The sequence below is a fragment of the Blennius ocellaris genome (assembly GCF_963422515.1).
Source record: "Blennius ocellaris genome assembly, chromosome: 14".
Classification (NCBI taxonomy): domain Eukaryota; kingdom Metazoa; phylum Chordata; class Actinopteri; order Blenniiformes; family Blenniidae; genus Blennius; species Blennius ocellaris.
In genome coordinates, this window is record NC_137663.1 from 12,875,348 (window position 1) to 12,892,869 (window position 17,522).

At 44.8% G+C, this 17,522-nt stretch overlaps 3 protein-coding genes across 4 annotated transcripts in view; 2 read left to right on the plus strand and 1 right to left on the minus strand.

The window, feature by feature from the left end:
* Positions 1-673, plus strand: part of pds5b (PDS5 cohesin associated factor B) — a 28,674-nt gene extending 28,001 nt beyond the window's left edge. For both annotated transcript variants that reach the window (XM_080509516.1, XM_080509517.1), the window contains exons 34-35: positions 113-215; positions 295-673. In XM_080509516.1, coding sequence (XP_080365642.1) covers positions 113-215; positions 295-327 — 136 coding nt within the window. In that variant the 3' untranslated portion in view covers positions 328-673. The remainder of the gene's footprint in view (positions 1-112; positions 216-294) is intronic.
* Positions 674-3,259: 2,586 nt separating this feature from the next.
* On the plus strand, positions 3,260-11,818 carry kl (klotho; the record flags this gene model as incomplete). The annotated part of the gene is made up of 13 exons (XM_080509440.1): positions 3,260-3,976; positions 4,999-5,429; positions 5,513-5,592; positions 5,732-5,894; positions 6,089-6,194; positions 6,783-6,932; positions 8,508-8,743; positions 9,252-9,447; positions 9,550-9,728; positions 9,973-10,080; positions 10,236-10,341; positions 10,434-10,560; positions 11,484-11,818. 13 exons carry the CDS (start codon positions 3,260-3,262, stop codon positions 11,816-11,818), a joined length of 2,934 nt encoding a protein of 977 aa, XP_080365566.1.
* A 1,633-nt stretch (positions 11,819-13,451) lies between these two features.
* rfc3 (replication factor C (activator 1) 3) lies at positions 13,452-15,878 on the minus strand. The gene is made up of 9 exons (XM_080508394.1): positions 15,750-15,878; positions 15,485-15,622; positions 14,939-15,006; positions 14,738-14,835; positions 14,388-14,569; positions 14,169-14,305; positions 13,987-14,085; positions 13,847-13,916; positions 13,452-13,765 (listed from the first exon to the last, which is right to left on the minus strand). Exons 1-9 carry the CDS (start codon positions 15,834-15,836, stop codon positions 13,574-13,576), a joined length of 1,071 nt encoding a protein of 356 aa, XP_080364520.1. The 5' UTR covers positions 15,837-15,878; the 3' UTR covers positions 13,452-13,573.
* Positions 15,879-17,522: the final 1,644 nt, after the last annotated feature.

Below are 17,522 nucleotides of genomic sequence, written 5' to 3' on the forward strand. Positions count from 1 at the left end.
AAATAAAAGCGTGTGAAACCAGGATGTGGCGTTCGGCCTCCGGAGGAGTGGATCCGCTCCCTCTTGTGTTTTGACGTCGTGACATCCAGTGTGTCTCGGCTCCGTTTTCCAGGCGCGGCGGGCGAACAAAGGCGGCCGCCGCCAAAGAGGACTCCGAGGACGAGGGTGAAGAGGAGGAGGAGGAGGAGGAGCAGGAAGAGGAGCCCACACCGAAGGTAAAAAGCCCAGTGCCAATCCTAACGACTTTGAATAAATCGAAGCTTTCCTTTTAAGTTTCTTTTTCCCCGCTCGTAGGGTCGCAAGAAGGCTGGAGGGCGAAGAAGATGAGCTAAATGAAAAGAATTTTTAAAAAGAGGAGGATTTAAAAAAAATAAAATAAAAAGACGCACGTCTCCTCTGAAGCGATGGAGGAATGACGCAGGAAAGAAAATATGAAACGTGGACATTGAACTTTTTAAATTTTTCATATGCCGACGCTCCTACTGTTACATCAACCTCCACACACACATTGACCAGGTGCGCACTACGTCAGTACATCCTCCACTGTGGCTTGTTGCTTTGTGTTGCATTGTGATGATGTTTGCCACATTAAGTAGAAAAGGATTTTAAAAGAAAATGAGAAGAAGAGAAGAAAAAAAAAACGGTTCCTCTTGTAAATAGTCTCTCCCGTCTGTTCCATGTTCTGTTGTTGTGTTTGATTGGGGGGGGGGGGGGAGGAGGGGGGGGGTGGTGCTGTGAAGCCTTTACCCACTGATATTATTAAAGTGCTCCCATAAAGCAATATTGCTTATCAAATCTCACTCTGTGTCCTACTTTTAAAGAAAGAGATTAACCACGACTTTTTGTGACGACGTGTTGTTTTTACATTAAAGAAACCATGTTTTATGTTTACAGTTCTGTATATTTTTCTTTTTCTTTTTTTTTTTTTTTTTTTTACACCATGTATTGAAAAACCTTTAAAAAGAAAAAAAAAAAACCCACACGATGTCAGAAACCTGTTCAAATGTAGAGTTACTGCAGGAAGTGATTGTAGTTGGTGTTTCTTCAGTTTTTTGGGGGTTTGTACGTACTGGTAGAAGGAAGTGGTGTCGCTTCACATCCACCCACTCAGATCCTCCGTTGTATCAATATAATTCTCTATAAAACCTGAAATACTCGATTCCTCTTCATTTTGCTCCAAAGTCTGGGAAGAAGTGGTTCGTTGGGAGTTTTTTGGGGGGAATTTTTTTTGCTTCCAACATGCGAAGCTGTGATGCTTAAATGAAATCGTATTTATGCAAATAAAGGAGTCACTGTTCGAATTAAACAGAAAATGTGCAAAAGCTAACACCAAAAAGTCGTCTTGGTGAAAGAAAACTGACATGTTTCTTATGTTAATGCAACACGCCTCCTCACTGGTAAGGGTGCAGGTTTTCACTGCAGAGCTATGTTGCATTATAATAAGAAATCTTAAACGTTTTAATTAAAATAATTGAATAATTGTGGTGGAGTCAAATGAAGGGCGGGGGGGGGGGGGGGCGTCTGTTCTCTGTTTCTGTTCAACCTTCTGATGACTCTCTAAAACCACTGGTCACTTCTGTCTGAGGCCATCGACCATTTATTGGTCGATTCAAACACCTGCTGTGAATTTTGACGTTTCACCTGAAAGGCTGAATAGCTAAGGGTTTTTTTTGTGTGCATTGTGTGTGTCTTTGTTAGTTCTATAATGTGTTCAGGACTTGTCGTATAGAAGACAGATGAATCATTATGATCCATTATCTACTTCGATTTGTCTCGTTACTCTGCAGCAGACCACAGAGAGTCCAGAACCCTGCTAATACACACTGGCTATCAACAGCTTGTCCAGTATTTGTCAGGAGGATACCATGTTGTGTGTCGCATTGTGCACATTCACACACACACACACACACACACACACACATACAGTCTGGTCACTGTTTGTGCTCCCAGGCTTGCCACGCATCAATAGATGGAGTTCTTCCTGCTGTGGGTGACTCTCGCTGGACTCTACACTGCTCACGCACACATTCACTTCAGGTTTGAACTTTCCAGCTCTGCTGAACCGTGACCACAACCCGATTGCTGTTAAGATGCAAGTCAATGCCTTTTCCACTGAGACTCCCTAAACGGGCGCATTTATTTAGTTGTGATTTCTGAACTAAGTGTGCAGCTCTCTTTAAAAGATCTGCACACATTAGATCAGAATAAATAATAAAAAATTAAAAAAAGCTTATTTTAATGAGCTGTATGATGGTCTGACATTTCCTCTTTCAAAGATGAGAACTTTATCTGTTTCTAAACTGCTCGACTTCAAACTATTTTTCAAAAGCTGTTAATGCTGTCGGCACTTGACTATATCTGATTTGAGTCAGTGTTTCTGCGATGTGTGGAGTTTGCATGTTCTCCCTTTGTGCTCAGAGGTTTTGTCTTTACGGTGGCTTGCAAAAGTAGCCTGTTCCTTACTCTTGAACTTTTTCACATTTTGTCACATTGAAACAAATGTAAAAGTGTATTATTGGGATTTTAAAGTGATAGGCCAACACAACAGGCCACATAACTGAAGTATTGTGAAGTAAAAAGCTCAAATGACACGGCTGATGATGCACACACACACACACACACACTTCCCCTGATACTCGTTCAGATTCTGCACTTATGGTGATAACCAGCAATGAGTTTCCTAGCAACCGAGCAGGAAGATATGGAAGCGGTGTGATTTGGCTTTAAGCAGGATGGACTGAGCCTTCTGTTTGCATCTGCAACCCCCCCCCCCCCCCCCCCCCCCCCCCCCCCCCCCCCAACACCACCACCCCCTGCCTGCACCTGATTCTGAATCCAAAGAGAAATGTCCATGAGTTGTCTGTTATGAGATTATCTGACAGCTGAGGATGTATGGTAATGGTGCTGGTACTGAGATCAGATTAAGATTGTTTGCACCTGTGTCCTTTTCATTTTTACATAATTTGTTTAGGTTGAAGAACAACACACATTTTAAAAACGAAACTGTCTTGATTCGACTTGGTGTAATTAGTCATTAATGCGCCCTCGCTGAGCAATAGGTGGGTCATTGGGGCTCTCGCCATCCTGCTGTGCCCTCGTGCGTCAGGTGCTTTGGTAATAATTGACAGGTTTGGAGAGGTGGTGGCTTCACAGCTGGCTGGCTGGCTGGCTGGCTGGCTGCACTCCTCGGTCCTCTTATTCAGACACTGGAAACCAACAAGCATGGTCAAGCTTAAAGAAAACTAGACAAACCGGCATCATGATCGGCGTGCGCGCCCTCCTGACCTTCCTCGCCCTCAGCTCCGCTGCAGCGAAGCCCAACGCGGGTCTGAAGACGTGGAGGCGCTTCAGCAAGCTTCCCTACCCCGGAGACGAGGCTTTCCTCTACGATACCTTCCCCAAGGACTTCATCTGGGCCGTGGGCACGGCGGCGTACCAGGTGGAGGGCGCGTTTGAGAAGGACGGCAAGGGGCTCTCCATTTGGGACACTTTTACGCGCGGCGGGAACCGGATGGCCAAAGGGGACGTGGGCAGCGACAGCTACCACAACTTCCGCGCCGACATCCGAGCCATCCAGCAACTTAAGGTCACTCACTACCGGTTCTCCCTGTCCTGGTCCAGGATCTTTCCCAACGGGACCCGCGGCAGCTGCAACGAGATCGGCACCAACTACTACCGGACGCTCATCAGGCGGCTGAAGGAGGTCGGCGTCCAGCCAGTGGTCACCCTGTACCACTGGGACCTGCCCGACCACCTGCAGCAGACCCTGGGCGGCTGGAGCAACCCCGAGCTGGTGGCCATCTTCAGGGATTACGCGGATTTCTGCTTCCAGACGTTCGGGGATGACGTGAAGTTCTGGATCACCATCGACAATCCGTTCGTGGTGGCGCGCCACGGCTACGGCACCGGTTTGGTGGCCCCGGGAATCAAGAGTGACCCTGACCTCCCGTTAAGGGTGGGACACAACTTGATCAAGGTGCGTGGAATGTTACGCACCGTCTCCCTTTTCATTCGTCCCGTTGTAGGAGTTTAGATTTGATATAAATTGATTTGTTCTACTTTTACGGTTTAATTCTGAAATGAATTCATCTTGTTAAAGTTGAATTATTATCTGTAATTTCATTGATCAAAGTTACAAAGTGATTCAAAACCTGCTTTACCAAATAGTAGAATATGATATTATTACTAATCAATTATACTTTATCCTCTTGGAGAAATTCCTTTCCCCCACATTGACTCACCCTGTTTCTAGAATGTGGAGGTGCAGCACATTGAGGCCCTCCAGGGTGCCAATGGGGGGGAGAAGGGATCAGGGAGCCACATCAGCTGTGGGACTCAAAACCCGTTCACAAGTCTGCTTCTCTAACATCTGGACCAGTGTTTTTCAACCACTGTGCCGCGGCACACTGGTGTTCCGCGAGATATAGTCAGATGTGCCGTGGGAAATGATCCAATTTCACATTTTCTCTAAGAAAACATTTACTCCCACAGCCGCTTTCAGCCTTGAGAGCAAGCGTGTATAAATACTGTGGCGAGCACCACGTAACAATTGCTCTGAGTCGAAATTCTGTTCTACCAGCTGAACACCAGAGGCTTTTATTTTGACATGAACATACGCAACTGGAACTTCATAACAGGATGAGACTTCACACAACACATTTCTCACTAATGGTTGCACACCAACGTCCAACAAACCAAACCAAACTGGACGAAATAATTAACCATCTGAACCGAGGAACAAAAACACAACACAAGCACAAATCAACACACACAACAATAAAGTAAATCCATGACTTCTACTGTTATTATCTGTTCATTTTTTTTAACCCTTTTTAAGCCTTTTCAAAACTTCGAATTGTTTTATCTCTTAATAAGCTACACCATTATAAAGATTAAGTCATTTGTGAAACTCTCTACACAGAGTACTGATGTTATTGTTAACTAACTTTTCAATGCTTACTTTATACATCAGCTGCCTGAGTCTCTCGTCCCCTGCAGGCTCACGCTGCTGCCTGGCACCTCTACGACCGACGCTACCGGCCCCGGCAGCAGGGCAAGCTGTCCATGGCGCTGGCCTCTCACTGGATCAAGCCCAGCCGCACTCGCCCGGAGAGCCTGAGGGAGTGCCAGTGCTCCCTGGACCACGTCCTGGGCTGGTTCGCTCGGCCGCTGTTCACGGACGGAGACTACCCTCCGTGCATGAAGGCCAGGCTGGGCTCGCGGCTGCCCTCCTTCACCGAGGAGGAAAGGGAGCAGGTGAGGGGGACGGCCGACTTCTTCGCCCTTTCCCACGGAGCGACGCTGAGCTTTCAGTTCGTCAACGACAGCCTGAAGTTTGGGCAGCAGGAGGAGCTGGACCTGAGGATGCTGCTCTACTGGGTCAACGCGGAGTACGACAGGCCGCCCATCTTTGTGGTGCAGAGCGGCTGGTATGTTTCGGTTGGCGCGCACGTCTGCGATGCTCGATCACGGCCTTACCGTGTTTTAACGTTCCATTCTTTAATCTGTTCAGGTATGTCCTGGGAACCACCAAAACAGAAGATCCAAAGCACATGTACTACCTCAAGAGGTTCATCGCAGGAGCACTGAAATGTAAAGTCCACCACAGACCCCCTTCCTACCGGCTCCATCCTCACGGGTTCTCAGTGGCAATATGGGGATCGTTTATTCCCTCCATGTTACTTGTGCGTTTCTCGGCTGACTCCTCTGTCGTCCCATGTGTGTGAACCAGCAATCGTCATAGATGGGGTGAATGTGATCGGGTACACAGCCTGGTCGCTGATAGACGGCTTCGAGTGGCACCGGGAGTATGGGATACGGCGAGGGCTTTATTACATCGACTTCAACACTCCGGACATGAAGAGGGAGCCAAAGACGTCCGCCACCTTTTACAAGTACATCGGATTGAGTTCAAGTCACACAAACTGCTGAACCCTTTACCCCGGGTTAAAATTGGCCAATAACTACTTCACAGCTTCTCCTGACTGGAGGCCTTTCTCTCTCTCTCTCTCTCTCTCTCTCTCTCTCTCTCTCTCTCTCTCTCTCTCTCTCTCTCTTTCCCTTTCTCTTTTCTCATCATTACACACAGAAATGTCATCCATAAGAACGGCTTCCCTGAGCTTCCGGAGAACAGACCGGCACAGGGGGTCTTCCCCTGCGATTTTGCTTGGGGGGTGTCGGCCAACTCCATACAGGTTTGTCCACGTTGGGGTGGATAATTCTGGTAAATAGAATTCATGTTTATTTATGGTGCGAGGGGAGCGTAGGTTGAATATAGATGGAATATATAAGTTACACAATGCTTTCTCAGAATCTCAAGTAAATATTAATCTAATTATTTTTTGGTGGAGATTCCATAGAAAACCTCCTAATATTTATTGTAGTGTGACATTTTCTCTATTTAATCGATGTTTTCTATCAACAACACTTAAAAAAAAACAAAGTTAATTCCATTTGTTGCTATTTTGAGGTCAAATCCTTCATATCTTCTCAGATGATTGTCCCATTATTTAACACGTGCAGTTTTAATGGTGAAAGTCCAGCTAAGAACCAGGCTCCGCACTGGCTCTTCTTTTAATCATAAACCAAATAAACTCACAGTCGACGTGCTTCTAGCTAAACAAGCGCAGGGTCGACCGCTGGGATCGATTTGCCCCATTTGGCCTTTATACCTGCAGTTGTAAGCGTAGTACCTCCCGGGTGCACAAGTGCATGTTTACGCGTGTGTGTTTTCATTTATTTTTCCTCTCGGTTTGCCGCCGCCGCCACCGCTCGTGTCACAGGTGGAGACCACTCCCAGCCAGTTTGCAGACCCCAGTGTTTACCTGTGGAACATCTCCCACAACGGAGAGCTGACGAGGCTGGAGGGCTTCAGTGCTCCTCCTCTACGCCGAAGCCCCCACTGCGCTGACTACGCCACCATCCAACAGCAGGTCTGTTCTTCTGATGCTTTAAAGCAGGGGTGTCAAACATGCGGCCCGGGGGCCAGAACCGGCTCGCCAGAGGATCTAATCTGGCCCGCCATGTGATTTAAAAAAAATAATAATAATTTTAAGGTTTAAATATGAAAACCGACAGAGGCTGGTCTAAAAACACTAGATTGGCAAAAATGACATTGGTCAGAATTTGACCCCCGACAATTGATGCATCTGTGGAGGTCACATGACGCAACACCTTTCACAATAAAACAATGAGTCCAATTTATGTGAAATGATACTTTAGACACGTAAACTCAAAACAATTTCCAGATGATGACAACTTGTTTTAATCCCGAATACGATATCCAGACACAGGTGACTGAGGTTTTTTTTTGCAAATATAATATCATCTAATTTCCTTTAACATGTATATTTCAGATTAGACTGGCAAATTCTTGCAGTTACAAAAGAATCAAAAGAAGGAAAGACTTTGACATTTGTCCATCTCTGCAGTTTAACATGTTACGTTTGACTTGTTCGGCCCTCCAGAGGTCAGATTAGGTTGATGTGGCCCCTCAACTGAAATGAGTTTGACACCCCTGCTTTAAAGTGTCACACACACAAATGTTTCTTCATGCACAACATATCAGACATAGAGCTAAGAAGAGATATCAACTGGCTTTTTTTTTTTAATGTATATTTTATTTATCCCCCGCCCTGGCTGATAGGCCCCGAAGGGGGATCTTGAAACAGTCTCCGTATGTCCGTACATCCGTACGTCCGTCCGTTCGAATGTTTCTACCTATATCTCGGCAACCCCTGGGCTCACAGTGACCAAACTTCACATGTGGATACATCTCAGAGGGGGAAGGGATACTATGGTGACCTTGACCTAATTTGCATATTCAGTAGGTCACAGGGTCACGAAGTGCTTAAAAACACATTTTGGGCTCTGGAGGCCTAGGTTTTTGAGCTAGGGCTCTGAAATTTTATACACACATGATACACACTCCAGGGATAACCTCCAATACACCAAGTGACCTGACCTTGACCTTGAAGATTGGTAGGGTCTGAAGTTTGCTCGTCATGGTTGCACAATACATGTATTTTCATATAAACATTTCTCCTCATTTCTCAGCAGTTCCTGGGCCCACAGTCACCAAACTTCACACATGGACACTCCACCTGGGGAGAAGGGGCACCATGGTGACCATGACCTAATTTGCATATCAGGTCACAGGGTCACTAAGTGCATAAAAACACCTTTTGGGCTCTGGAGACGTATTTTGACATAGCTTATGAAGAAGACCTTTCAGATTCTACATAATTATCTACTAGGACCCATGGAACACCCTCTAGTGTACCAAGTGTGCTGCCTTGGAGCTGCTTTGTGAGAAAATATAAAGCCCTCCGGCGGGGGATTAGCCGAGCAACGGCCTTCTTGTTTTATTGATTATATAATAAGAGGTAAAACACAGTTATTGATCAGGACTACCTGTTCAGAATACTGACCCGCAAGGAGAACACACAAACTCCTCACAAGAGGTTCCCCACGCCACAAAATCTCAACTTTCTGTTTCTCCTTCCAAGGTGAACGAGATCCGGCATGTGGGCGTGAACCACTTCCACTTCTCCCTCAACTGGTCGGCCCTGGTGCCCACCGGTGACGTGGCTCACCCGAACACCACCCTGCTGGGTTACTACCGCTGCTTCACCCGCCAGCTGCAGCGCGCCAACGTCAAACCCGTGGTCACGCTGTGGCATCGCATGCGGCAGCACAGCAGCCTGCCGCCGCCGCTGGACACCGACAACAAGTGGCTGAACAGGTCAGCGACCCGGGGATGCCGTCGGGCTTAATGACATCCCAGGTTTGGAAGTCAACCCTGGGCACAGAACAAATAAATATTCATCTAAAAGCAGTCCGGGTTATCATAATTTATGATGGCTGACAGATCGGTCTGATGTAGCAGCAAACATGTTCGAGGAACGGTTCGTCCTTCTTATGTGCCGGGAGCGAGTCGTTGTCACTCGCAGCCATGTTGCTAGATTAGAGGTTCATTCTAAACCCAGTGACCACGTCCGACCTACTGTACGGCTTCATCCGGCCAGCTCACCGTGTGAAATAGAGGGTCGCCTGTCCATCAAATTCAGGGTGATCTTTACAGACGTGTTTGGACCGTGGGAAATAAAACTGCCACACACACACACACACACAGGAAAAACACACAAACCTCAGAACAGGAAGTCCCCCTTGCCCAGGCTTGACCTGTAATAAACCATTACACTGAACTGCAGTGGTGCAAATCTTCATAAACGTGAGCGTCTGTTTCTCAGGGGAACTCCAGAGGCCTTTGCGGACTACGCCAGACTCTGCTACAGAGAACTCGGCGCTCACGTGAAGATGTGGATCACCCTGAACGAGCCCAACGACGAGATGGTGAGCTACCAGGAGGGCCACCAGATGTTGCGGGCGCACGCCCTGGCCTGGCGGGCTTACGACCGCGAGTTCAGACGCTTACAGGGCGGACAGGTTAGTGCATGTGGCCATGAAGAAGTCATTTTTTTCCCCCCCAAATTTAAAGCTTCTTTCTGCACAAATGGACTCGGTAAAACGGTGAGAGTGTCGCCTCAGGTGTCTCTGGGGCTACACATGGACTGGGTGGAGCCGGCGTTCTCATTCAGCCGCGAGGACGTGGAGCCGGCGAAGAGGGTTTTGGACTTCAGTGTTGGCTGGTTTGCCGAGCCCATCTTTGGCAGCGGGGATTATCCTCTGGGGATGAGGAGCTGGCTGCGGCAGCTCAACTCGCTTGAGTACAAATTCTCTTTTCTTTTCCCACGAATTCACACACATCGGTACTGTCTCTGTGTTGGACAATAAAATCCCTTCTCTTTTAAAGCCCTGATCAACTGGCAACAGTCTACATAGACTGTGTTCATTCTGAATTGGCATCATTTAATTTTTACAGCGCAGCACAAAATATAGCCAGCTCCACTATATTTACATATTTATTTATTATGGCAAAAAAACCCAACCAAAAAACATGCGTTTCTGCAGACTGCCAGTTTTCAACGAGGAGGACAAGCAGCTGGTTAAAGGGACGTACGACTTCTTCGCCATCAGCCACTTCAGCACCAAGCTGGTGACCCACGCCAAAGAGGACTCGTAAGATCAAACTCATTTTTGTGGCGACACGGAGACGGGGAACCAAAAATTCAATTCCTCAAAAATACCCACAGATTTCACAATGTTCCAGGGGTTTTTTGCTCAAAGTCGCCATATTGACACGCATCACTATTCATCCTCTTCCGTGTCTGCAGGTACACCTACACGGCCCTGCTGGAGGTCCAGCACATGGTGGACACGACGTGGATCCTGTCCCCGAGGCCTGTGGTGCCCTGGGGTCTGAGGAAAGCCCTCAACTGGGTAAGAACAGAGAGATCCAAGTCAGAGGGATTTATTTTTTTTGCTATAAAAACGTGATGGATGGGAACTGAAGTTATTCTTGCGCGTGAAAGGTAAAGGAACATTATTCCGATGTGCCCGTATACGTGATGGCGAACGGCGTGCAGGAGGACCCCGCCCGCTTTAAAGACAGCCTGAGGGTTTACTACCTGTACAACTACATCAACGAGGCATTTAAAGGTGAACGCACACACGTACATACAGGAAATGAATACAGATAGATACCGTCATCGGTGAGTTTGAGTGCTCAGCCCTTCACGTGGGGATTAGAGTTCTCCCCCGCCACGGCCTCTTCACAGCTTAATTATTAGACAAGTATTTTGGTCCCTGACCTCCGAATGGACAGCTGACTGAGAGCCCACATATCTGCTGAGATCAACAACAAATGACTGAGTCAAGGTTACTTGCCACTACGTCCCTGTGATTGTAAAGTTTAGTGGGTTAGAGACCTGCCGTGTTGCAGTGTCGTACTATATGGCGTGTCCTCAGTGGCACCAGTTGTGTTTATTTCATTTTTTTTTTCCGTGTTACTCAGTGCAAACACTTCAAATACTGAACTTTAAAAAAAAAAAATTCTGTTCTATTGTGAAAACTGTGAACTCTGCTAAAGAGAACATTTGATTCATGAAAAGTTCAAATAGATTAGTTTTTTTGTTTTCTTATGAGCTAAAATAATACGGAATAAACCGGTTTAATTGTGGGAATCAACTTTCCCACTGTTTCTGTTGATTTTGTTGTTTCTATTCTCTCGGTGTCGCCTCAATCATTAAACATTGTCAGCTCTTCTTAAATGAAATTATACGATTGACCTCTATTTTTGCCTGGTGTTTTTTTTTCTTTTTCTTTCTGTGCACCTCTTATCTCACCTCAGGTCATTATTCAAATTTTATACACTACTTAAAGTAATGATTATTCTTTATTTGGGTTGATTTGTTGTTTACTACCATGAACAAGTGGGCAAGATTTATCAGGATGCTTTTTCACAGTGAGAACACCACCTGTAGAAACTGACGGTTATTGATCAGCATATTGTTTAATCCATCAGGTAACGCTCTAAATCCAATGTGCTCCTCCCTAACGCGTTTCCTGTCCTCCCTGCGAAGCATACACCCTGGACGGCGTGAACCTGAAAGGCTACTTTGCCTACGCGCTGAGCGACCAAAGGGACCCGGAGTTCGGCATGTACGGCCAGGTCCACGAGGAGGTCATCGTCAAGGCCTCGCTGTCCAACTACCGAAACATCATCCAGCACAACGGCTTCCCCATCCAGGGAGCCGCGGCGCAGCAGTGCCCCGTCCTGCTGCAGCCCTGCCCCGGCTGCCACATCCTGGTGAAGAGGCCCGTCGTGGGCTTCCTCACCCTGGTGGGTTCCGGGGTGGTGATCACCCTGGGCCTCATTATTTACTATACAGCCAAAAGACACAAAGAGTGTTACTGATGTGTCTTTTTTTTTTTTTTAAATCAATGACTCTCAGCAGGAGCTGCACTCAGTTGTTGTTTTAGTTATTTTGTGGATTTTATGTTGAACCGTGTCTGACTGGGTCATCCTCGCACTTTAGTTGTTGTAACCGTTATTACATCCTGTGTAAAAACTAGTGTTTAAAAACAAGAAAATGTCCAAATTGATCTTGACCAGCAAAACTACCTTAAAATGTTTCCTCTCTGTCTTGGTGCAGAGAGGTGTATTATTAAATCTAAATATTAATATATATTTGTACAAAACCTGAACAAGTTAAGTTAATTTCAATGTTGTGTCATTTGGAATGAAGCCACCTGGAATTAAATAGTGAATTTTCCAAAAACCACATCCAACTTTTTAATTCCATATTTGTTTCTTTGAATTGTGTTCCAGTAATACGACATATGCTTTGACTTTGAAGTCTTCATTTGAAAATCTGTTGAAAGATCTGAAAGCGTCTCTCCCACATTGTTTATCCTAATCTAATGTGTCGTGTCTGGTGGGCTCAGCTCTTCAGTGAGACGCGTCTGAATTGCCTCGTGGTGCCAAATCCGATTTGCTCTGGCACACGTCCGGTTGCAGACTTTGATTTATTAACGAAGGCTTCCAGATTGAAGTGGAAAGAAATGGATGGAACATAACGGTGTCGAGAACTGAGACATGTCAAATGCTAAAAAACGAACACGTGTGTTATACACAGAATTAACTTGACGCTAATGCCACCTCACCGATCCATCTAATGGTTCAGATCTGTAATGTCTGTTAATTCTAGAAAAATAGTCCAAACCTAAATTAATACATTAGAAACAGCAGTTACTTTTCTTGCCTTTGTCTTCTTTATAACGTTTACACTTTGCAGTCTTTCTGCCAGCTGAACTGGATCATGTTGGGCCTAAAGTTTGACACCCCATCCGTCTTTATGATGGATAGTACTAAGATGGCAACCAGCAATAATCACTGGAAAAATATAGTAAATAATGAATATTAACAGTGCACACCAGGATTAACGTTTTTTAAATTAAGATTTGATGTGATAAGACCAGTAAAATCACTTTTAAGTGAAATATTTCAGGAAAATGACAACCTGATCAGTAAATTCTTAAGTTTGCTTCACAGTGACATTCATCACGTCAGACAATGAGTTATGTTCTACACTAAAGCCATAAGAGCCGTGTGCTGCACTAATTGCATGCAGGAATTCCTCTGTGGTGCACAGGTTTCAATAACTTGCTCGGATGGTCTTTGATCTGCATTTAGACTTCAAATGGATAGAAATGATCCTTGTGCTAAATCCAGCATTTACAAAAAACCTCATGGAGTACATTAATATGCACTATCCTGTTCAAATACATGAAAGGAATCAAACCGCAGCAAACACACCAGTCGGCTTTAACCACATCAAACCTGATTCTTTCATTCTTCAGAAATGTACATCCCTAACATGTCAGTCTGATGTCGGCTGGATAACCAATGTTAAGTCTGATTGTGGTCAGAAACGCATATGTAAACAAAATTATTTATTCATACACTAATATCCATCTGGAAAGTATCTCCAAACTTGGAAATATTTCCAATACAAACTGTTCTGTTTGATATTTAGATCATGTTTGACTTCATTAGAGTTCCAACTTGTGTGCATTGCCAAGAGTTTAAACGCAAAACAAAACAATGGTTTGTATAGAACAGTCTGAAGTGATGTCGGGGGTGAAAAGACGACGAGGACGTTGCCATTTCTCAAAACATCATGGCATCCAGGCCGTCTTCCATGAACTTCTTGAAGATGGCCATGAACTTGGCGGTGAAGGCCTCCAGGTGGTAGATGGCTTTGTTTCCCAGCTGCAGCCTGTGTTCGTAGTAAGCGGCCATGTGGGCCACCTCGGTCTTTAGCTGGCCGTCGCAGTTGTTCAACAATTCTTTGACCAGACCCTGTTTGATGATCAAATAAGAACAGCTTCAAAAAGAGCAGATGTTTCACCGCTTTGATGGACGGGCTGTGGTGAGTCGCACCTTCATGATGATGTCGGGGGGGATGCAGTGAGTCAGCAGCTCGTAGAGTCGGGCTCGCACCTCCAGCAGCCTGCAGAGACGAGGGAGAATTAGTCGTCGGACCACAACCACCAGCGAGATGATTTGATCCGTCACTGTACCTCTGCGGGGTCTGCTGGCTGACGATGGCATTCGCCGTTTCTCTGAGATAAACCTCCCAGTCTGTCTCGGGAATGTCCTGGTCCACCGAGAAAGGATACCTGAAGAAGTCAGACGACGGGCTTATAGTCAACGTGATTCTCCAGACCGTGCTGTGAAACCACGATAACGGATCACAACTCACTGTTGCACTCTGCAGGCTTCGCACATTAGAAGAGCTTTTCGCAGGTTGCGACCGGATTTCTCGCTGATATGCTTGGCGAGCTCCGACGGGAGGAGAAGACCCTCCTTCTTACAGACCGACGTGAGGACGCTGCAGACCTGCACGACAGACGGGAGGTGAAGTTATCTGCCCGTTATTGAGAAGTCATTTGATTCCTCATTGCAGTGTCTCCTCTCTCACCTCCTCTGTGCTCGGCAGAGGAACTCTGATGGCCAGACAACGGCTCCGAATCGGTCCGATGACCTTGGAGGTGGAGGTCGAGCAGAGGATGAGACGGCAGGTGGACATGTACTTTTCCATTGTGCGACGCAGAGCATGCTGGGCATCCTTCGTGAGTCTGTCCACATCTGTAAGCAACACCACTGCAAAGAAAAGCATAAGTGAACACTTGGGAGTAAAAATCTAAAGTTATTTCTTTGCTCTATCAGAATCAGGGAATATTTCTGATTGTATGATTGTTCTACTGTGATTGAGATCTTTAATTACTACTCAAAAACCTTGATGAGCTACTATTCAGACTGTCAAACTACCTTTAAACTCTCTTTGAGTGCTCGACTGGATTTGCTGGGACTGAGCAACAGTTTTGATCAGCTCCTGTACCACCACACGGTCCTGGTTTCCTGCATCGCTGTACAACACACAACAGAAGTTGTTCCAATCTTGACATAACTATAACAGCATTCATGTAACGAGTGTAACTGATGAGTCAATGTACTTCTCTTTAAGCATACCTTGGGTTCACTTCCAAGTGGTAATTGCTGGCTATTGTGTTGATTTCAATTTTCTTCTTTGACGGAGCCTGGTTGAAAACAGCAGAAACAAATACTTTACCTCTAAACGCATAGCCTGTGAGGGTCTAATGGTATTCACTCTGGACATCAAACACTGCATTGATATGATATCTAGCGTCCCAGTTTTATCATCAATTATTGCTTGCAGAATTTCTGACAGTGTTGATGGTTTCACGCACTAATTCAAGTTCTAAAACTCATAAGAGAAAATATTACAACACCCTTACCGAACCTTACACAGGCTCACGATATCTTCAAAAAAATAAGAGTCTTTGTGATCTCATAAGATCCTCTTTCACCGTGTCTGCTAACTACACAAAGCATGCATTTTCATACAAATAAACGTTTGACTCATAAGTTTTGGTGAAAGTTATTTTTGGCTGTGTCTGGATTCACCTTCAGGTTACTAAGTAAGTGACATCAGTTCTCTCCTGGTCGACGCTTGTCACTGGAGCGAACATATGACCTTTTTTCTTTCTTTCTTACCACGATGGTTTGATGCTCAATGCGAAGCTTCTCCACTCCGGCTCCGTACAGTTCCCTCAGCAGACACATGATGCGGGTCTTCTTCCCCGCACCGGAAGGTCCGTACACCAACAAGTGTGGGAAGTCTCCACCTTGAACCTGAACACACACATCGAAACGCTCACCTTCTGACAGTTGAGACAATAAAGCGTGACATTTGTAACAGACTGTAAACAAACAGACGTGTCTGATGCTAACCTGCTAGCATGCAGGAAGCTGCTCTTACCAGGTTTTTCAGCTGCGCCGCTTGCTCTTTATGGTAGTCCAGCTTCCCGAGCAATGTCGGCCGGTATTTGTCCACCCACAGACTCATTACGTTATAAGTTTATTGAACGTTAAAGTGTGTGTTGACAGCACACAGCCAGCCTCTACTCGCTGCTCTCCCGCCAAATAACAACAACCCGCGCTGTGACGTATTTCCGCCGCTGCTACGGAAGACCAAGAGGGTCCTAAAAATGCGACACACGCGATTGGTAAATCAAACGTTTTTAAAAGCAAATCTGTAAATCAAGAAACTTCGGAATTGTCGAGTAAAAGTGTGCTTTGTAAGTTTAGGTAGCAACATAACTTGCCGTCTTTTATCTGTCAATTTCAATCCGTTTCTAAATATGGGGACGGAATGATGTAATGCCTTTGTTTTTCGCTGTGTTTCAGTAGCACAACTCTGCCCCCTACAGGCATAAATCTCGAACTACACAAAAACTCATCAATGGCTCATTTCAAATCTGATTCATTTATTCTACTCTCATTTGATCTTCTAAGTTTAAGCCAGGAAAAAATAATTATGGCAAATCAACTTCCTTTTTTAACAACGCAAATGAGAATTCAAGGATGAAACACTTTAAAACGTTTATGAACGAGTTAAAATATCACTCAAAACTGTAAATTAATTTAGAAATAGGACTATTTTCCATAAATGATCTGCAAGAAGAAAAAAAAAACATACATTTGATTTGGCTGCCACCTTTAAAACGAGTGATTTTTAAGTGATACGTGCTTATAATTGGAAACATTTAGTTATTTCCAGTATGTTTAAAATAATTAAACTGAAACAAATTAAATTCTGTCTGTATGTTTTTCATTTACATTCAAAGGCAAATGCAACTGATCGGATATATATCTTTAGCTCAGTGACAAAACAAATATGAAGGTAGATTAGCAGACAAAATCAATATGATCAGATCAATTAAATTAAATTCAGTTCAGTTCCATTCAATTCAATTTAATGGCTTTGTTGCCAATGTAAGTTGTCCAAATACTGAAAATGATTCCATAGCTGGTGTTAACTACAAAAAAGAAAAGAAAAGAAAAGAAAAACACACTGCACAATACAAATACTGTATTTAATTGAACCAAGTCTTACATTAGTGACAAATAAGTAATCTAAATTTGGCATTCCTGGGCTAAACTGAAAGCACATGGCTAAAATATAAAATATATACAATTCTGACCAGATTATGGCAGCATTAACACTTTCTGCCCAGAGCACAGACGGCCATTGGATGACAACTCTCTAAACCAGGATGTGTGTGTTTTCATTGATCTGTATCAGCCGACTGATCTGTATCAGGTGGTGGCCGGGGTGGGAGCGGTCTTGTATGGCTCTTGGGAAGTTGTGTGTTGCTGCAATATCCTCCAGTGACAGCAGCAGGCAGACAGTTTTTTTTTTTTTTTTTTTTTTAAACCACCATCTGCAGTCTGCAGGGATTTTCAAAGCCTGCATAGTAACCTGAGAAACCTGGGAAATTCTCCCAAAGATGAATACTAAACATTTTGAAGGACTTCACTCCTTCCACATATTCTGTTTATGTGTTTTCAGTCATCAAATCTTACCATATTTTTTGTTTGTCAGTGTAATCCCAGACTACTTACCGTCTCTGTTATATCTTAAGCATGAATATTTTTTTTCCTCCAGAGCTTCTTGATGATGATTTTTAAGACTTATGATCAATAAAATCCACTATGATTCACATAAATGCTCAAGTAAAGGCTTCTGTAA